The following is a 16,427-nucleotide window of genomic DNA, read 5'->3' on the forward strand; positions in this document are numbered from 1 at the left end:
GAGCAATTTATCAGCCCACTATAATCAAAACCCTGAAAGTCGGATTCAGGAAGCCAAGTACAGAGAGCTGAGGTTTGTTTGCTCAGTCCTCTTTGGTATAAAGAAATGTGGAAGTCAGGTTTAGAGGGTCCTCTCTGTGTCTGTGTTTCACTCAGACCCCATGCACCTGCACTGCAGATCAAAGGGCATTAGTCTTGTACTCGAACAACCTCTGGACCCATGGCGCGTTTGCATTAATATATTGTCCATTCACAAAAGCTAGTGATTACTCCCCCTGTTCCTCTGCCTCCCCCCTCCGCTCCTCCCAAAAGCTTTTATTCCTTAAATGATACAAAAGCGATAATTGGGTTGCTTTGAGATGAGGTGTCGATGGGGAAGGGGATCTGCCATCAGGGTGAATTCTGTTAAACGCTTCTCTTTCCCCCGCCTTCCTATCCCCAATCTCTCATTTTCTTTGTACCACTACTCTCCCTCTTACCCCTGTGGGGTCACCAGGATCACTAGCTTTTCTCCAAATGGCCATTTTGGCTGGCAGGTGCATTATACTTTTTATTTCCAGATTGTCTTAACGTTGCTAATGCCTGGCAGGTTGATTGCTTGGGCCTGGCTGGCAGAGAAAGGGCTGCGGCATGCGCTTGGGCCCTGGACTGAAAGACACTGATTACTGTTTTCGTCTGAGCCTGATTGAGGCCCTTGAAAGGAAAGATTTTACCCTTCTGTGCTCTATCCATGCCTGACTAAGGGCCCAATGCATTGAGATGGCCTGTGTCATCAGCGTGACTCTGTAAACTCATCAGAACAATCCCCTTCCTCCCCTCCCCCTTTTCCTCATTCCTGGTCTCCCTCCTTCTTCTTTCTCTCCCCTCACTCAGAGGCCTGCTTGAAAGAGAGGGATGAAGACATCTCTAATGGAAGACCTGACAGATGACATTATGAATTTGATTCTCACAGAAAAGGGCAATCTTGCCCTCTGCTGTAAAATCTTTTATAATAACTCAAACAAAATATGGCTAATTTCTGCAAAATGGTATGTTTTTATAATTGAGCTTTCTTTTTGCTGTATTCAGTATATGTTAAACAACCCCCCCCCCCACACACACACACGTTTACAATAAGCAATGGATTTGTTTCAGATGATTAGAATGTGTGTATATGTGCATTTGTGTGTTTGAGAAAAGCTTGACCTTTTGTTTGAGCAGTGTGTGGCTTGCCAGCTGGTCAGGGCCACAAGCTGTATTTTGTTGCACATCCTCACTGTTTGAATAGGAGTTGTCGGACCCCCTGTCGTGTTGGTAATTGCACAGGCTTGTGGTTCCGGAGAGAGTCTTGAGAAGGGGCAGTCAGGCAGAAAAAACTCAGTGCCATCTCTATGCCACCTCTCTCACACACAATCCCAGCAGAGCCATCTGCCTCACGCACTCACTCCACCCGTCAGCTGGCGTGGCCAATGGGAGCGGTTTAGGGCACCTGCTGCCCGCCCTCCTGCTTTGGGTGTGTGGGATGTGTGTATGCGTGTGTTACTGTGTCTGTCCATGTATTTGAACGCCAGAGAGGATAACAGTGCTAACAAGTGTACTCCCTGTACAATAGTGTATCTCGTTAACTAAGGGGCTGTGGGGGAAGAAGGACCCTGACTGTGTTCTAACATGGTCTTTCTATTAATGAAAAGAGGAGCAGCTATGGGAGAGGTGACATTGTGATGAAAGGGTGGCTAACCAAGGCATTTCTCTAGGTTTTGTTCCATTTTATCGTAATGTCTTGGAAACAGTGTCAAAAAGGAGCTTTGGATTATGTTGTATTCAAATAGGGTTGTTTTTTTATTTTTATATGAACGGCCCACCCATACAATATTTTCTGATAGCTCAAAGTTGTCCTGTGTTGACATTTTTTAGTATGTAAGAGCCAAGTGTATGCGTGGTGATGAGTGTGATTTACCAACACATTTGAAGAATATGTGGATATTTATGACTGTTTTGAGTCATTTTCATTGTGTCTCTGCCTGCCTTTGCTTTCTGACAGTGGTTTTCATAGATTAGCAATCATCTAGTTTATTCCCAGCGTAACCATATTGCCCAGTTGCTAACAGCAGTATTCTGTACCCGCTTATATGGCATGCGTATTGTGTGTTTCTCTCGGCAAGATTTTGATTTCTACTTGTACATGTATAATGAGTGAATTTACAGACATGAGAGTTCATCCTTTTTTCAATTATTTGTCTTAATCATCTTATTTAAAATGTATTTATAACCTGATGGTCAATTTTTGGATTTATTATGTTTTGGGAATCCCTATATGAAGCTGTTTGTTTCAATATTTATGGTGATTTTATGGTCATCCTCTTGTAAGAGTTGTGTGATTTAAAGGCCTAATGTCTCATGATAGAACTCTTTCCTCAACAGAGGAAGAGGAGGAGGAAGAGATGGCTCCTGCAGAAGCAGTGACAGAAGTGGAAAAGGAGACATTGGTGTTGGGAGAAGAGGTAGAAGGTAAGTCTAAAAGGATATGAACACACACTAGTTATCTTTATTATTATTATTACTATTTTTTTTTTTTACATTTGTCCACTGGTTTACAATTCAGTTTTATATATTGGGCTGGTAACAAAATAACCGATCAGAATGAATTCTCTAACCAGCAAGATAACAGTGATGTGGACAAACTCCTTAAAACTGGTAGCTAATGTACAGTGCAATATGATCACAATTTGCAATTCTTGTAAGGTTTTTGCTAGGACTTTTGCATTTTTGGTAACTGGAGGTTTTCCTAGTATACCTTTTGGAGTTTTAAAATGTAATAAGAGTCACTAATCACACTCAAATCTTTCTGCTACATATTATCTAGTTAAAAGAAAAACAGCACAACCGAACAATAAGAGACTTCATTATATATTTTAAAAAAGAACATAAGACCAATCTTTCTTTTGTTAGCGTTCTTTGAAATTTGGCGACCTATAAAAATGTATCTGAAATTTCCACCGACTCACAAGTTACTACATATTCAGAAACTTATTTTATTTCTAGTTTAATTTAAAGACATCTAGTTTTAATTAAATTAAATAATCTAATTTAATTTTATTTCTTGTTTCTGTCAAAATGACTCTCAATCAGCATCCAGGTGTCAAATTTCTTACGATCACTCAACTTTCTTCATCTGGTGTTTGTCACCGGACATTACTGAAATGCACCATGTATTTCATGTATACTATATTATGTCTGAGTCTGGAGACACCTTTCTATTACCATATGTGAGCTTTCCCCTGTTACCAAACTGCTGCCTATATCTTCATATGCTGTAGCATTACACATTCCCTTCAGTGGTTTTGTTGTGGTATATCCTGTTCCAGCATGACTCTAAACCTGTGAACAAAGTAAGGTCCAATGAACATCTTTGGGACAACAGGCCATGCTCCTGTGTGATTGAGCACAAATCCTTAAAGCCACACTCCAAAATCTAGTGCAAAGCCTTACCAGAAGATCGAAGGCTGTTCTATCAGCAAATGGATCATTAGATCTAGAATAGGATGTTTGTCAATCATATAGTGTTATGATGGACCGCTTTCCCTGTTTTTGTAATCTGCAGAGCAATAGAAATTTGTATTAATATCAAAATGAACTTAAACATTTACAAACTGGGGGGGCACGGTGGCTTAGTGGTTAGCACGTTTGCCTCACACCTCCAGGGTTGGGGGTTCGATTCCCGGCTCTGCCATGTGTGTGTGTGGAGTTTGCATGTTCTCCCCGTGCCTCGGGGGTTTCCTCCGGGTACTCCAGTTTCCTCCCCCGGTCCAAAGACATGCATGGTAGGTTGATTGGCATCTCTGGAAAATTGTCCGTAGTGTGTGGTTGCGTGAGTGTGTGTGCCCTGTGATGGGTTGGCACTCCGTCCAGGGTGTATCCTGCCTCGATGCCCGATGACACCTGAGATAGGCACAGGCTCCCCTGTGACCTGAGAAGTTCAGATAAGCGGTAGAAATGAATGAATGAAAAAAGAATGAATCATTTACAAACTTAGAACATAACGTATGTGTCAAGAAATGACTGGTCACATAACTCCAGCAAAAAAAAAAAAATGTAGTCATGAAGAGATCTATGGTCTCAAAAGTGCCACTTAAACAAAGCAACTACTTTATTTATATTATTTACTACTTTAACCAGTGTTGTGTTTTTTTCAGTACTGAGATAGCTTAAACCAAATTTGGCCTGCGGTGTAATTATATTTGGCCCACGAGATCATATCAGATGTGCATTACAGCTGGCTAGCCGCATACTTCGCTAATAAATCCCAGAATGCCTTGCCACTGTATTGACGTGTGGTCACGAACAGCAAGCGCACCTCATTCTGTTGACAGTCATTAACAACCCTGCTACAGTCACATCGGGCAAGTTAATTCCACCCTCCACAAAAATGGCCAAACGAAAGATGGACAATAGGAGCTTTCAAGACAGGTGGGAGGCAGATTATCTGTTCACGTATATAAAGGACAGACCTGTTTGTCTTGTGTGCTAACGGAGCTAACATGTCTGTAACGAAAGAATATAACATAAGAAGACACTATGAAACGAAATATTATGAGAAGTATAAGGACCTGGACGTAAAGCAGAAGCTCCAGAACTCGGAGGAGATTCTAGTTTCCAGCAAAATAAAAAAGTGAAGCTGCTGTAAAGGCTGTAAAGCTTTATTGTGGCAGCAGAGACAGCAAAATCTGCCCTTTAATGAGGGAGAGTTTGTCAAAAAGTGTATGGTCAAAGTTTGCGAATTGAACACCACTGATGTGTCTTTTATTTCAAATTTAATTTCTTATGTGTTTGTAATATAAAGGTCTGGTTGTTCCAAATCCTATGTTTAAGCAAAACTAAAGTTTGTTTCCATATGAAAAAGGTTGAACATTACATATCAGTTGCAGTTCATTTTTCAATAACTATTCAGTTTGGCCCGTGACTTTATCTCAGTTTTATATTTTGGCCCACTGTGAATTTGAGTTTGACACCCCTGAAACCTTCAACGAAAGATATAATGATTGTGATTCCTACACAGATATAAGCCTGGAGTTCTAAACTTTCCAAGATCTTTTAATTAAAGTGTAGGTTTGATATTGTTCAACAGTTTAACTGACAAGTGTAAAAATTGTATTGGTCTTAATGTAACTGGGTGTCTAAATGTTTGATTATTTACATGCTGTTAGTATTTGTGTTTTATTGGTGGTCCTATTCCTAGTTTATCTTATCTGGTGTCATAATAAATACATGTTTCAACTGGATGCATGGAATGTATTGAATAGTTTGGCTTATAGCCAGTACAGGAGGAAATGCGTTATATATTTTAAACCCTTTATCTCTAGTGCCACCTCATGAGCTGACTGAGGAGGAGAAGCTACAGATTCTGCACTCTGAGGAATTTATGGACTTCTTTGACCACAGCACGCGCATCATTGAGAGAGCTTTGTCTGAACATGTGGATGTTTTCTTTGACTACAGTGGCCGTGACCTTGAGGAAAAGGAGGGGTAACAAACTAAGAATGTCTACATTTTACAACAGCATTTTACTACATTTTTTAAGGAGATTCAAACAAGTCAAAGCCTTTCCTTACTGCCAGACATGCCGTGATTAATTTCATCCGTCTTGATACAGATGTACATGCATGTGGGTTTGATTGTGTATTGCAGTGAGATGCAGGCTGGAGCAAAGCTGTCTCTGAACAGACAGTTCACAGATGAGCACTGGTCCAAACACAGGGTGGTCACCTGTCTGGACTGGTCCCCACAGGTAACTAAAGAACATGGTCTCAGAACCATATAGCCTGAATTTACTGGTGACAAACAAAATACTGCCAGAATCTGTTCAGTTTGATACACTTCATATGAAGGTCTGTTTAATTCTCTTGTCCTAACTAATTGGGACATGTGATGTATCAAAAACATGCCCACATTAAGTATCTGCATGACTGAATTATATTTTTGCACAAGACCTGAAAGCCTGTTTGAAACCATTTAAACAGTGATGTACATTGATCAGGAGTGAAAAATGGGGCTCTTCATAGCAGTCCTTTGGAAAATACACCTGTGTGTGTCTCATGAGTATCAACTCCTCTCTCTCTCTCTGTCTCTCTATCTGAGTAACTATTCTTGCAAACACAGTCTTTAGGGGTAACATTTCTATTTTCTGTTTTAAAAGTGTAGACAATGTTAAAATAAACAAGAACAATCAACATATTCATTGTAGAAATGTAAGATGACTAAGATCGTGTGGATATCACGTATGAAGCTTAACGTATGGTTTTGGATCAGAGTGACTCAAGGGATTAGTCAGTAATATGTAAGTTTTGTTTTCTATCTTTTCAGTTTACACTTTTGAATCTAAAGATAAAGGCCGCACTTATTATGTAATGCAAATTGCTTCTGGACTGTTAAAGTGAAAAGCTTGATCAGAAGTTTGGAGGCATTGTTCTAGTTCTGAGTAATCACCTCAACGTGTGCTCTCCTGCTTTCTCAATTTCATTTCCTCTAGTACAATATACAATCTAAACAGACATGGATTATTGTTTTAGCTGCTGCGGTTTCTCCAGAGGCCTAAATCTGTGTTTCGGCAAATGGTGGTTGAGGTGGCATGATTAAGTTCCTCCATGTGCCACACTGCTGTGTGATATGTATGGTGTTAATGACTTCTGGCACTAGCTGTGTACCTAAAACCACTTCTCACAGACAATCTTGTGTTGTCGCTTTCTGTGCTAATGTATTCAGGACATGATCAAATCTTTTCATTTACGTTATTTACATCTATGGTAAAAGATTTAGTTCTGCATTTCAGTGTGAAGTAGGCTTCAGCAGTAGCCAGAGGCAGTGCATCTCTGGAGCAGCACATTTAGTAGTCTGCAGTCTGTTGCTGGTGCATGTTAGTCTTTATTTACCGTCACTGCTGCTGAGGAAAAGTTTCCCTGTAATAAATCTTGTTGAAGCTCTGACGCTTTCTGGCTGGCATCCACACACTCTCTCTCTCTCTCTCTCTCTCTCTCTCTCTTTCTCTCTCTCTCTCTCTCTCTCTCTCTCTCTCTCTCTGACTTGTGCGCACACACACAACACAGCAGGAGGGAAGAGGAAAAGTGCCTGAGGGAATGAGTGTGTGCACTACAAGTTTCTTTTTTTTCTATGTGTGCAGTATCCTGAGCTGCTGGTTGCCTCCTATAACAACAACGAGGAGGCACCGCATGAGCCTGATGGAGTGGCGCTGGTCTGGAACATGAAGTATAAGAAAACTACGCCCGAGTATGTCTTTCACTGCCAGGTAAGAAAGGAAGTACCACCCTCTCAAATCAGCACCCCACAAATATCCACGTACAAACAAGCTGACTGAAATAACATCTGACACACACATATACAAACACACCCTCTGACCCACCCAACCCCATGAAACACACGCACACAGGTAGCCGTTTCTCTGACCAATATTATCTGCTGCCAATTTTCCTGGCATCCGTTCTTCCTCTCCACTTATCCCTCTGTGATTTCGTCATTCTCTCTCTCTCTCTCTCTCTCTCTCTCTCTCTCTCTCTTTCACACTCACACACACACACACACACACACACACGGCATATTGCAGCAATATTGATTATGATTACAATATGTCTTGCAATTAATTAAAACAAGCTCATATGCTTGTGTCAGCTGATGATTAATGTCTTGTATTAATATCAACATTAAACATTGCCATTTTATACAAAAAAAAACAAATGAAATCACAGGGGAAGATTTCTTTTCGCAAAAATGTGATATTGTTCTGACATAAAATGAACGAACATTATAAGGTATTGAGCTGAAAGAGTAACTATGCATTGTAATGCAACTGAGATTTCAGTCTCATACAAAGTAAATTGGTAAGAAACATCTTGGTTAATGAAAATTCATAATGCAGATACCTAGAAAAGCAATATGTTTTGGGGAGCTGAGCCAAAGTGAATAGAAAAGACTTTATTTTAAAATAAGAACAGAATTAGATGAGAATGTGTTTATGTGCTCCAGTTGAAATAGAGCTATAGTACTCGAGTTGAAATTTCCACTGGCTTTAGCATGCATGCTTTACTTGTGTGTGTGTGTGTGTGTGTGTGTGTGTGTGTGTGTGTGTGTGTGTGTGTGTGTGTGTGTGTGTGTGTGTGTGTGTGTGTGTGTGTACGCCCTGAGGTACTGTTCTGTGGACAGACTGAGTAGAACCACATGTGCTGGCCTTCAGAGCGGATACATGGCTCACACACACTACATACACTCAGGAAACTCCATACATACATAAGTGTGAACTTGTTTTTCTCTGTATGTGTGTGTGTGTGTGTGTGTGTGTGTGTGTGTGTGTGTGTGTGTAAGTGAGGGAGAGGGAGAATGCGGCTGACAGAGAAAGACTACGTAAATAGATTTTTCTCCATTCTTTGAAAGCTAAAGAGGAACATTTTCCTCCTCCAGTTTGGGGAAAAAATCCTCAGAGGATTTAAAGGCAACGTTTGATTAGATGCTGCGGGATTATATTGGATACAGTAGGGGGTTCGATTTGCCTGAACCAGTCAGTAACTGAAAGCTGTGGTGCTGGTGGACCATTTCCAGTTTAAAGAACAGCTCTATCTCGTATTCACTCATGCATGCACTTACCCAGCCACCCATCCATTCACTCAGGAAAATGTGTGCGCCTCAAATGCAAATGATGCTCTTCACATCCATGTATAGAACATCAGAATATTTCACACATTCAGGAGTGGAATATGTTCTGTGTGATTGAGTTACAGCAGGAGAAGAAAATGACAGCTGTCTATTCACCTTTTAGTAGGAATGCAACACTTTCCATTAAGGTTGTGTTAATGGACATTGTGTTGCATTCATTCTCATGAACACATCACAGATTTCACTATTAATATAACATAAAGAACATTAACAAAATAACCGACACTAATATTCATTGATGTTGTTTCTTCGATAATAAACCAAATAAGATAAATAATCAACATTTACACAGACTATTAATCTATTAGACTATTAATCTAGTAAGTGGAGTGAACCTTAATTGAAATGTTTGTGTTTTAAGTGGCTAAACTCAGAAGTGAAGCGGAATTGCAAATCATTTTTTCACACAGTGATTAAAAGTCCAATAAAGGGACAATCTAAACATAAAATAAATATATTTTGGTGTTGGTAACAGTAACTTCTCTTTGTGGTAGGTCAAATCACACACGGCCTTCACGGATTATTTTCCTTAAAAAGCATGACTTACTGTGTCCTTTTTTTTTTCTTTCTTCTCTTTGCTACTTCTCTTTAAACATTACATATAATTTCCTCCTGCTGAAGTCTAAAGACTAAGTGTATTTGTAATCAAGTTTGAAGCGAAAGCCAGGACTGTTTTACATTCACATAAATTGAACGCACTAAAACAGGGCTGTAGTTTCAGTCTATTCATGTTAACCATTCAAACACATTTCCCTGTTTCTCTCTCTCTCTCTCTCTCTCTCTCTCTCTCTAGTCTGCAGTGATGTCAGCTGCATTTGTTAAGTTCCACCCTAACCTGGTGGTAGGTGGTACGTATTCAGGACAGATCGTACTATGGGACAATAGAAGTAACAAGCGAACTCCAGTGCAGAGGACTCCGCTTTCAGCCGCTGCTCACACGGTAACAATACCCACGTCATCTAGAGTCTCATGAAGCAAGAGACTGTACTTATGTTGATTACATCAGTAGCTGAAACATGAATCACTTGTACAGAATGTACTTTAAACCATATGTATGAGCCATACAAATCATTAAGAATCTATAAAAAGCTAGCATTTCTGTAACATGTATGTGGTATGAATGAATGCATGAATGAATGAATTTTTTCCCTGCTATTCGGCAGGAGTTCCTCAACTAACTCATATCCCGTATTTAAGCATTTTAATATATTAATGTTTGTATTCATATAGCAGATTATAATTATAGCGTTTTTGTTTTCACGTATATCCTCCGATTTTCTGTTTCTCTTTCGTAGCATCCTGTTTACTGCGTGAATGTCGTCGGCACACAAAATGCTCACAACCTGATCAGCATCTCCACTGATGGTAAAATGTGCTCATGGAGTCTGGACATGTTGTCCCAGCCTCAGGTACTCAGAGTCCTCTTCTCTTTCACTACGTTATTCATGCTCGCAAAAAAAAAAAAAAATTGACATGCATTTCTCTCAGAAGCCACGTTCCTATCGCTTATTACTGAATATGGCCATGTAAATCATTTTTGTAGGTTTGAGTCAGAGAACTTTGGTAATTGCTTAGGAAAGAGCCTTGGTGTAGAATCAGGGTCTAAGGGATGCACTCAAGGGGAAGTGGTTTGGAAATGCGTCTGGATTTGGCATTCAGTTTGCTCAGCACTATAAAAACTCAGCACTTTTTTGGGCTAAATGGCTGTTTCCATGTCTTATATATTTAAAGCGTGAATAACATTACCTTCATCATTCCTTACAGTTTGCCAAACCACAAGGTCAGTCGTGAAGCATTTATGAAGTGCTAGCTGTATTGACATCATCCCCAAATAAAGTGCCAAAAGAGGTTCTTTACTGGAGGTTATTTACTGTGCTATGGGATGTGTGCGCTGTATGTTTGTGTGCTGATGTCTCTCTCTCTCTCTCACTCACTCTCTCTCACTCACTCACTCACTCACACACACACACACACACACACACACACACACACACACACACACACACACACACACACACACACACACACACACGCACACACTCTCTCTCTCTCTCTCTCTCTCTCTGTCTTACAGGACAGTATGGAGTTGGTGTTTAAGCAGTCCAAGTCTGTAGCAGTTACTTCCATGTCTTTCCCCTTGGGTGACGTCAATAACTTTGTGGTGGGCAGTGAGGATGGATCGGTCTACACATCCTGTCGGCACGGCAGGTAAATCGCGTACTTTTAAAATCTTCTGCTGTAAGAGTGTACGTCTGATTATCCTCCTTTTCTAATGGAATGGTTAAAATAGAAATGACCACACACACATACGCACGCGCACACATACAAACATGTGCACAAACATGCGCGCATGCACACGCACACACACACACACACACCCAGTTGAAACAACAAATCCCCCTTATATATTACTTTTGGTTAAAGTGTGAAACATTTGTGGAAAACACAGCATCATAATTCATGGAGGAATTATAACAAGTCGTTAGAACAGAAGAGGAAAAGCAGTAGTGTTTCTGTTGACAGGGATTTCTTGAAGCTATCCGTATGTTGAGTGGGTAAGGTTTCTTGTGCGTAAATGGAATCGTGTTCGGAGCCAGTGAGAGTTTAGTCAGTCAGTGAGATGTTCATCTGTGTTTGTGCTCAGCAATGATTGAGAGAGCTGCAGTGTTTCCACTTCATTTATGATGCTATGATTATGATATTCCCATCTCAACCCAGCTAATAAGACAGAAGCACCTCTCACACTGGCTATTTACCTCTCAGAGTAATGAGTACACACACACACACACACACACACACACACAGAGAGAGAGAGAGAGGGAGAGAGAGCACTATGTGAAAGCTTTATTTGTGTGCTGGAGCTTTTTGGTGCAGAATTAGCTTGTACCCTTAATATGTGGTAAAGTGTTTGATCATAAGATAGCTGATGGTTAATTCTCATAAAATATTTGGATACTCTGTCTTTTTAATTTCATTTCAGTTTGTTTTTGTTGGTTCACTTAACGAATACAAATGTTTCTAGAAGTGTCATGTAAAAGGTTGGTTGTTTTAGAAGTCCTGCTTCTTTTAAAAAACATTGAGTTTAGGTCTCAGAGAAATAGTTAACAAATATTGTTCTATATTGAAAATAAAAGATCTGAAGTTATCGTTTAGTAATGATTTTAAGCTGTATGTTTCCCCTAGCATAACAATCTCCAGAGCTGTTGAACACACTGTTGCACACACAGAGTGGATTCTCGCTCTTTCTCTCTCTTTAGAACAGACCAGTGGATTCATGCTTTAGTATCTCCTATTGGCATCATTTTGTCAGAAATACGGTTTTATATGCCCTGACACAAAGAAACCTGCCCAATAGTAAGTCTAGACAGCCAGGCTTTTTTCCATGTTTACTCCTCACATTGGAACCTTGTGTTTGGGTGTTTATTTGCCTCATCCTCAATGATGGAAACACACCTAATTCACATTCCTCGTCGTGCATCAGGAACATATGATTGTGGAATTTAACAACGGTGCAACTGCCAAATAATCATACTTGGCTGGAGTAATCATGACCAGGTGATCACGCCACAAGTACAACAGGCCGGTGCGCATTTTCCATTCAATGCAATGGGATCTTTTAACGTCCAGTAGTCCATTCTTTCTAATAGTCATTTTATGTTCGCAAACACAATACGGATGATGGAGAATTGTGATGTGTTCTCTCTCCCTCTGTGTGTGTGTGTGTGTGTGTGTGTTTGGGAGCAGTAAGGCAGGTATCAGCGAGATGTTTGAGGGCCACCACGGTCCAGTGACAGGAATCCATTGCCACACAGCGGCTGGTTCTGTAGACTTCTCTCATCTCTTTCTCACTTCTTCCTTTGACTGGACCGTCAAACTCTGGAGCACTAAGGTACCCCAACCATAACTTTGATATGGAAGCAGAATGTTTGGAAAGAAGTGGAAGGGAATTTACACGGTGCATTTACACAATGTATTTTTTTTTCTTCTCCTGAACAATTGCTCACAATTTGGGATGAACATCATACTTTAGCTACAAGGTCAGGTTACACAAGCAGGTCCGTTTCTCTAGTTTTCTGCATCCAAAGTTACAATAAAGGCAAACAGTTTTGTTCATTGAAATAATAAATCTATGAACAATCTAGTGAATAAGTTAGACAAGTTAGCTGATACTAGTGAAGTAAGTGGTAAGTGTGTTGTTTTGGTTATAGTCTGCATCACAGTGTGGAACACTTTTCCTCTTATAAACACACAAAGCTCTCTGGCTAGTGATTGTTCTGTTAAAAAATACCATGTGAAAGCAGCCTAAGTTTAGTCTCTGTGAATGCCTGGAAACATGGAGACTAATAGCAGCAGTGGAAAAGTGATTTTGGTTCCGTTGACATTGTGATTAGCCAGTAACTCTGCCTCCCTGCTATTTTTGTGTCCTGTAGAATAATAAGCCGCTCTACTCCTTTGAGGATAACTCCGACTATGTTTATGATGTTATGTGGTCGCCTGTGCATCCTGCCCTCTTTGCCTGTGTGGATGGAGTTGGACATTTAGACCTGTGGAACCTCAACAATGACACCGAGGTCTCTGGAACTTGCGCGCACACACAAACACACACACACACACACACACACCTGCCGACTCAGATTTGGTTTTAAACTCTGTACATGCTTCAGTATTGCTAAACCTTTTTTTGCTGTTCTGTAGGTTCCCACTGCCAGTATTACAGTACAGGGGAGTCCTGCTCTGAATAGGCTGAGGTGGGCACAGACAGGCCGGGAGATTGCTGTGGGAGACTCTGATGGACAGGTTCTCATTTATGATGTTGGAGAGGTAAGAAGGTTTTTATTGTAAAAAACTGTATTGGCTTCTGTACGTTGCAGGTTTTTAGTCAATAAGGGCTTGAAGTAGCACCGAGGTAAAACGAAGTGTTACCTAGTCCTGTTTCTGCACTTAGCAGTAACAAAAACTCTCCCTATCATTACATGCTGTCTTGTGATTGACCCATGACTGCAGTTAGCATACAGTACAAAGAGAGCACGCTACATCCCCATACATTCATACTACAGTACCATTCTGAATATTCCTCTACTCTATAATAGCAAAGGGTGGCCCAATATATTGACTTAATATTTAGTATTGTAATATTTAGTATTGTAAGTCAGGACATGACCACAATTTCCTAAACAGCCAAAGCCACACGAATTCTACTGAAGTTAAAAAGAGCCTCAGAATTGTGTAATTCTTGCTTCATTTGTATGTTTCCCACACAAACACTCCATAAGCATGTTTTTTTTTTCTGCTTCTCCCCACTTTCTCCTCAAAACCATTATAACACAATAGCTTATGTTAAGTTTTATCAGTCTAAAACTCTTCCCAGCTGAAGATTTGATGAAGATGAATGAACACCGAGTGCTTAATAGTATTTAAGACTAATGCACATTACCAAAACTGCACTGACACTTCAGTAAATCCAGATAAATCTAAATACATCTATAAACAGAACAAAATCCATTTGAAATGTTTCATTGACATTCAGGAGTAATACAAAATGTCCAAAATTAAAATATGTAACTTTAAAGAAACAAGTGAAATACAAATACACTACAAGGGCAAAGGTTTGTGGACACCTAACCATCACAAATATATGCTGTGGGAATTTGTGCTCCTTTGGCCACAAGAGTATTAATGACGTTGGGGTGAAGAGGTCTGGTGTTGGCGTTATAACTTGCCGTCATAATTAATTCCCTGTGTTCAGTAAGGTTTAGGTCAGGGCTTTGTGCAGGCTGCTCGAGTTATACTCGTACACCCTTCATGTCTTCATGGAGCTTGGCTTGTGCACAGGAGCATTGACGTGCTGGAACAGGTTTGGCTCTCTTAGTTCCAGCAAAGGGAAATCTTCTTTACAATTTGAATGCTACAGCATACAGAGACCTCCTAGACAACCGTGTGCTTCTTAATTGTGCTTTAGATGGTCAGGTGTCCACATAAACTTTATATTAATCTAAACTTCAAGGTTTACTACAACTAATAAGAACTAGTATAAATACAAGAACAGTTTCTCATATAATTTGGACAATAGTAATTTGGATTCTCACAAAGCACAAATTGCCTCGTTTTTCTAGGATCATCAGTTCCCATGTGATGTAATAATGTGCTGGTTTTATAGATGTTCTTGTATAAAACAGCAGTGTGTGTAGGGTGTGTGGGGGGGTGTTAAAAAGCTAATGTATTCATAAGAGTCATGCATATTATTCTCAGTCCGTTAATGAAAGTGTGTCTGAGACGCTCGTACATGTGGGAAGTGAACAGACAGAGGTTTAATAAGAGAAAGCAGTGTGTGACTACAGCGAGTAAAGAATCAGAGAAAGACAGCTGGAGATGTGTAAGTGTTTGAGACTGTATGAAAGAGGAGGTGAAGTGGAAAGCAGCTTTAGTTTACTGCACTCCTTCTGTGTGAAATCAGTGCTGTGGCACTCGCTCAGGACAGATAGCAGAACGTTTGTCTCTGCTTCACTGGGTCTTTCCCTCTACAGCAGATTGCCGTGCCTCGGACTGACGAGTGGACACGCTTCGTCAGGACGCTCACAGAGATTAATGAAAACCGGGAGGACGCAGAGGAGCTCGTGGCCCAGCGCATCCCGTCCTAATCACCATCCATTTCCATTCCACAAACAACTTGCAGGTTTCAAATGCAACAGAAAAATATTCAAAAGCATGTGCGTCTACACAAGGCATGATGACTGGGCTCATAATTATGAAGACTTCTTTATCCAAAAACTTTGTATGATTTACAACTTTTGCCTTTTTTTTAGTTTCAGTAAAAATTGTGGTGCATATGATAGAAATGACAATGAAGTTCAGCAACCAGCAGTTTTTGATTGTCTTCAGTACCGGGAGCCTTAAAATTGTCAGGTAGAAATCCATTAGAAACACAGTTTATAGTTTCGCTCCTGCTGGTATTTACACCTGAGCTCTTTATCCCTTTTGGAGGGATCTAAAACTTCAATCAATTGTAAAGCACTGCACAGAGCCTGTTCTTTTCATTTCTCCTGCTGACTGGAGTCTGAGTGCATTCATAAATTCACTCCTGTAATTTGAAAAAGAAATCATTATTGTGATACAATTTTGTAAAATTCAATAAGCTCATCGCTCTTACTTCCTGTCTACCAAGTTGTCCAAGTGCCACAGTTTCAAACGCTGGGCATTATAACACGCATGAGAAACCAAAGAATTTATTCGAGTGAGTTGAGTTGTATTAAAAATATATATACAAAAAGATCCAGGTATTTCTGTGCATTTGCCATTCTGTCTTCCAGAAATGAAGCCATTTGTTGTTTTCTCACTGAAGTTGTTTAGCATCTGAGGAGTGATGAATTTATGAACGTACCTGATTTGCACAGTATTGTGGGGCATTTAAGATCAAGATGCCCTCAAGGTCAACTGCTAGCTCTTACTCCAAATTGTGGTTGATTAAACGAAGTTTGCTTCTTGCTCACAGAAATATCCGATATTTATTACACACTGAAATGCTGTACGAACGTCATCAACATGCTGAGTATTTTTACGCCATTGTTTTTCTAAACTCTGTGCACTTCCGGTATTGCGGTTCGGTTTCTAACCTGTATGACTGTAGCTTTTCTTCAGCTGGTCTTTGAATGTCTTTGTACATCTCTATAAATTCCTCTTTCTGAACCCAAACTGTTTCATGTAATTGATTTGATTTAAAATTCATCATACTAC

At 40.1% G+C, this 16,427-nt stretch overlaps 1 protein-coding gene across 3 annotated transcripts in view; it reads left to right on the forward strand.

Moving 5' to 3' along the window:
• dync1i2a (dynein, cytoplasmic 1, intermediate chain 2a) overlaps positions 1 to 16,385 on the forward strand; it is a 34,782-nt gene extending 18,397 nt beyond the window's left edge. For 2 of the 3 annotated variants that reach the window (XM_027164435.2, XM_047815118.1), the window contains 11 exons: positions 2,400 to 2,486; positions 5,339 to 5,501; positions 5,664 to 5,763; positions 7,153 to 7,278; positions 9,490 to 9,636; positions 9,992 to 10,105; positions 10,771 to 10,904; positions 12,441 to 12,585; positions 13,127 to 13,267; positions 13,392 to 13,517; positions 15,221 to 16,385. In XM_027164435.2, the coding sequence (XP_027020236.1) occupies positions 2,400 to 2,486; positions 5,339 to 5,501; positions 5,664 to 5,763; positions 7,153 to 7,278; positions 9,490 to 9,636; positions 9,992 to 10,105; positions 10,771 to 10,904; positions 12,441 to 12,585; positions 13,127 to 13,267; positions 13,392 to 13,517; positions 15,221 to 15,334 (1,397 nt within the window). In that variant the 3' untranslated portion in view covers positions 15,335 to 16,385. The remainder of the gene's footprint in view (positions 1 to 2,399; positions 2,487 to 5,338; positions 5,502 to 5,663; positions 5,764 to 7,152; positions 7,279 to 9,489; positions 9,637 to 9,991; positions 10,106 to 10,770; positions 10,905 to 12,440; positions 12,586 to 13,126; positions 13,268 to 13,391; positions 13,518 to 15,220) is intronic. The other variant, XR_007140865.1, reaches the window with a different exon arrangement.
• The last annotated feature ends 42 nt before the right edge of the window (positions 16,386 to 16,427 follow it).

This window comes from Tachysurus fulvidraco, chromosome 6 (assembly GCF_022655615.1).
Source record: "Tachysurus fulvidraco isolate hzauxx_2018 chromosome 6, HZAU_PFXX_2.0, whole genome shotgun sequence".
In the NCBI taxonomy this organism is placed as follows: domain Eukaryota; kingdom Metazoa; phylum Chordata; class Actinopteri; order Siluriformes; family Bagridae; genus Tachysurus; species Tachysurus fulvidraco.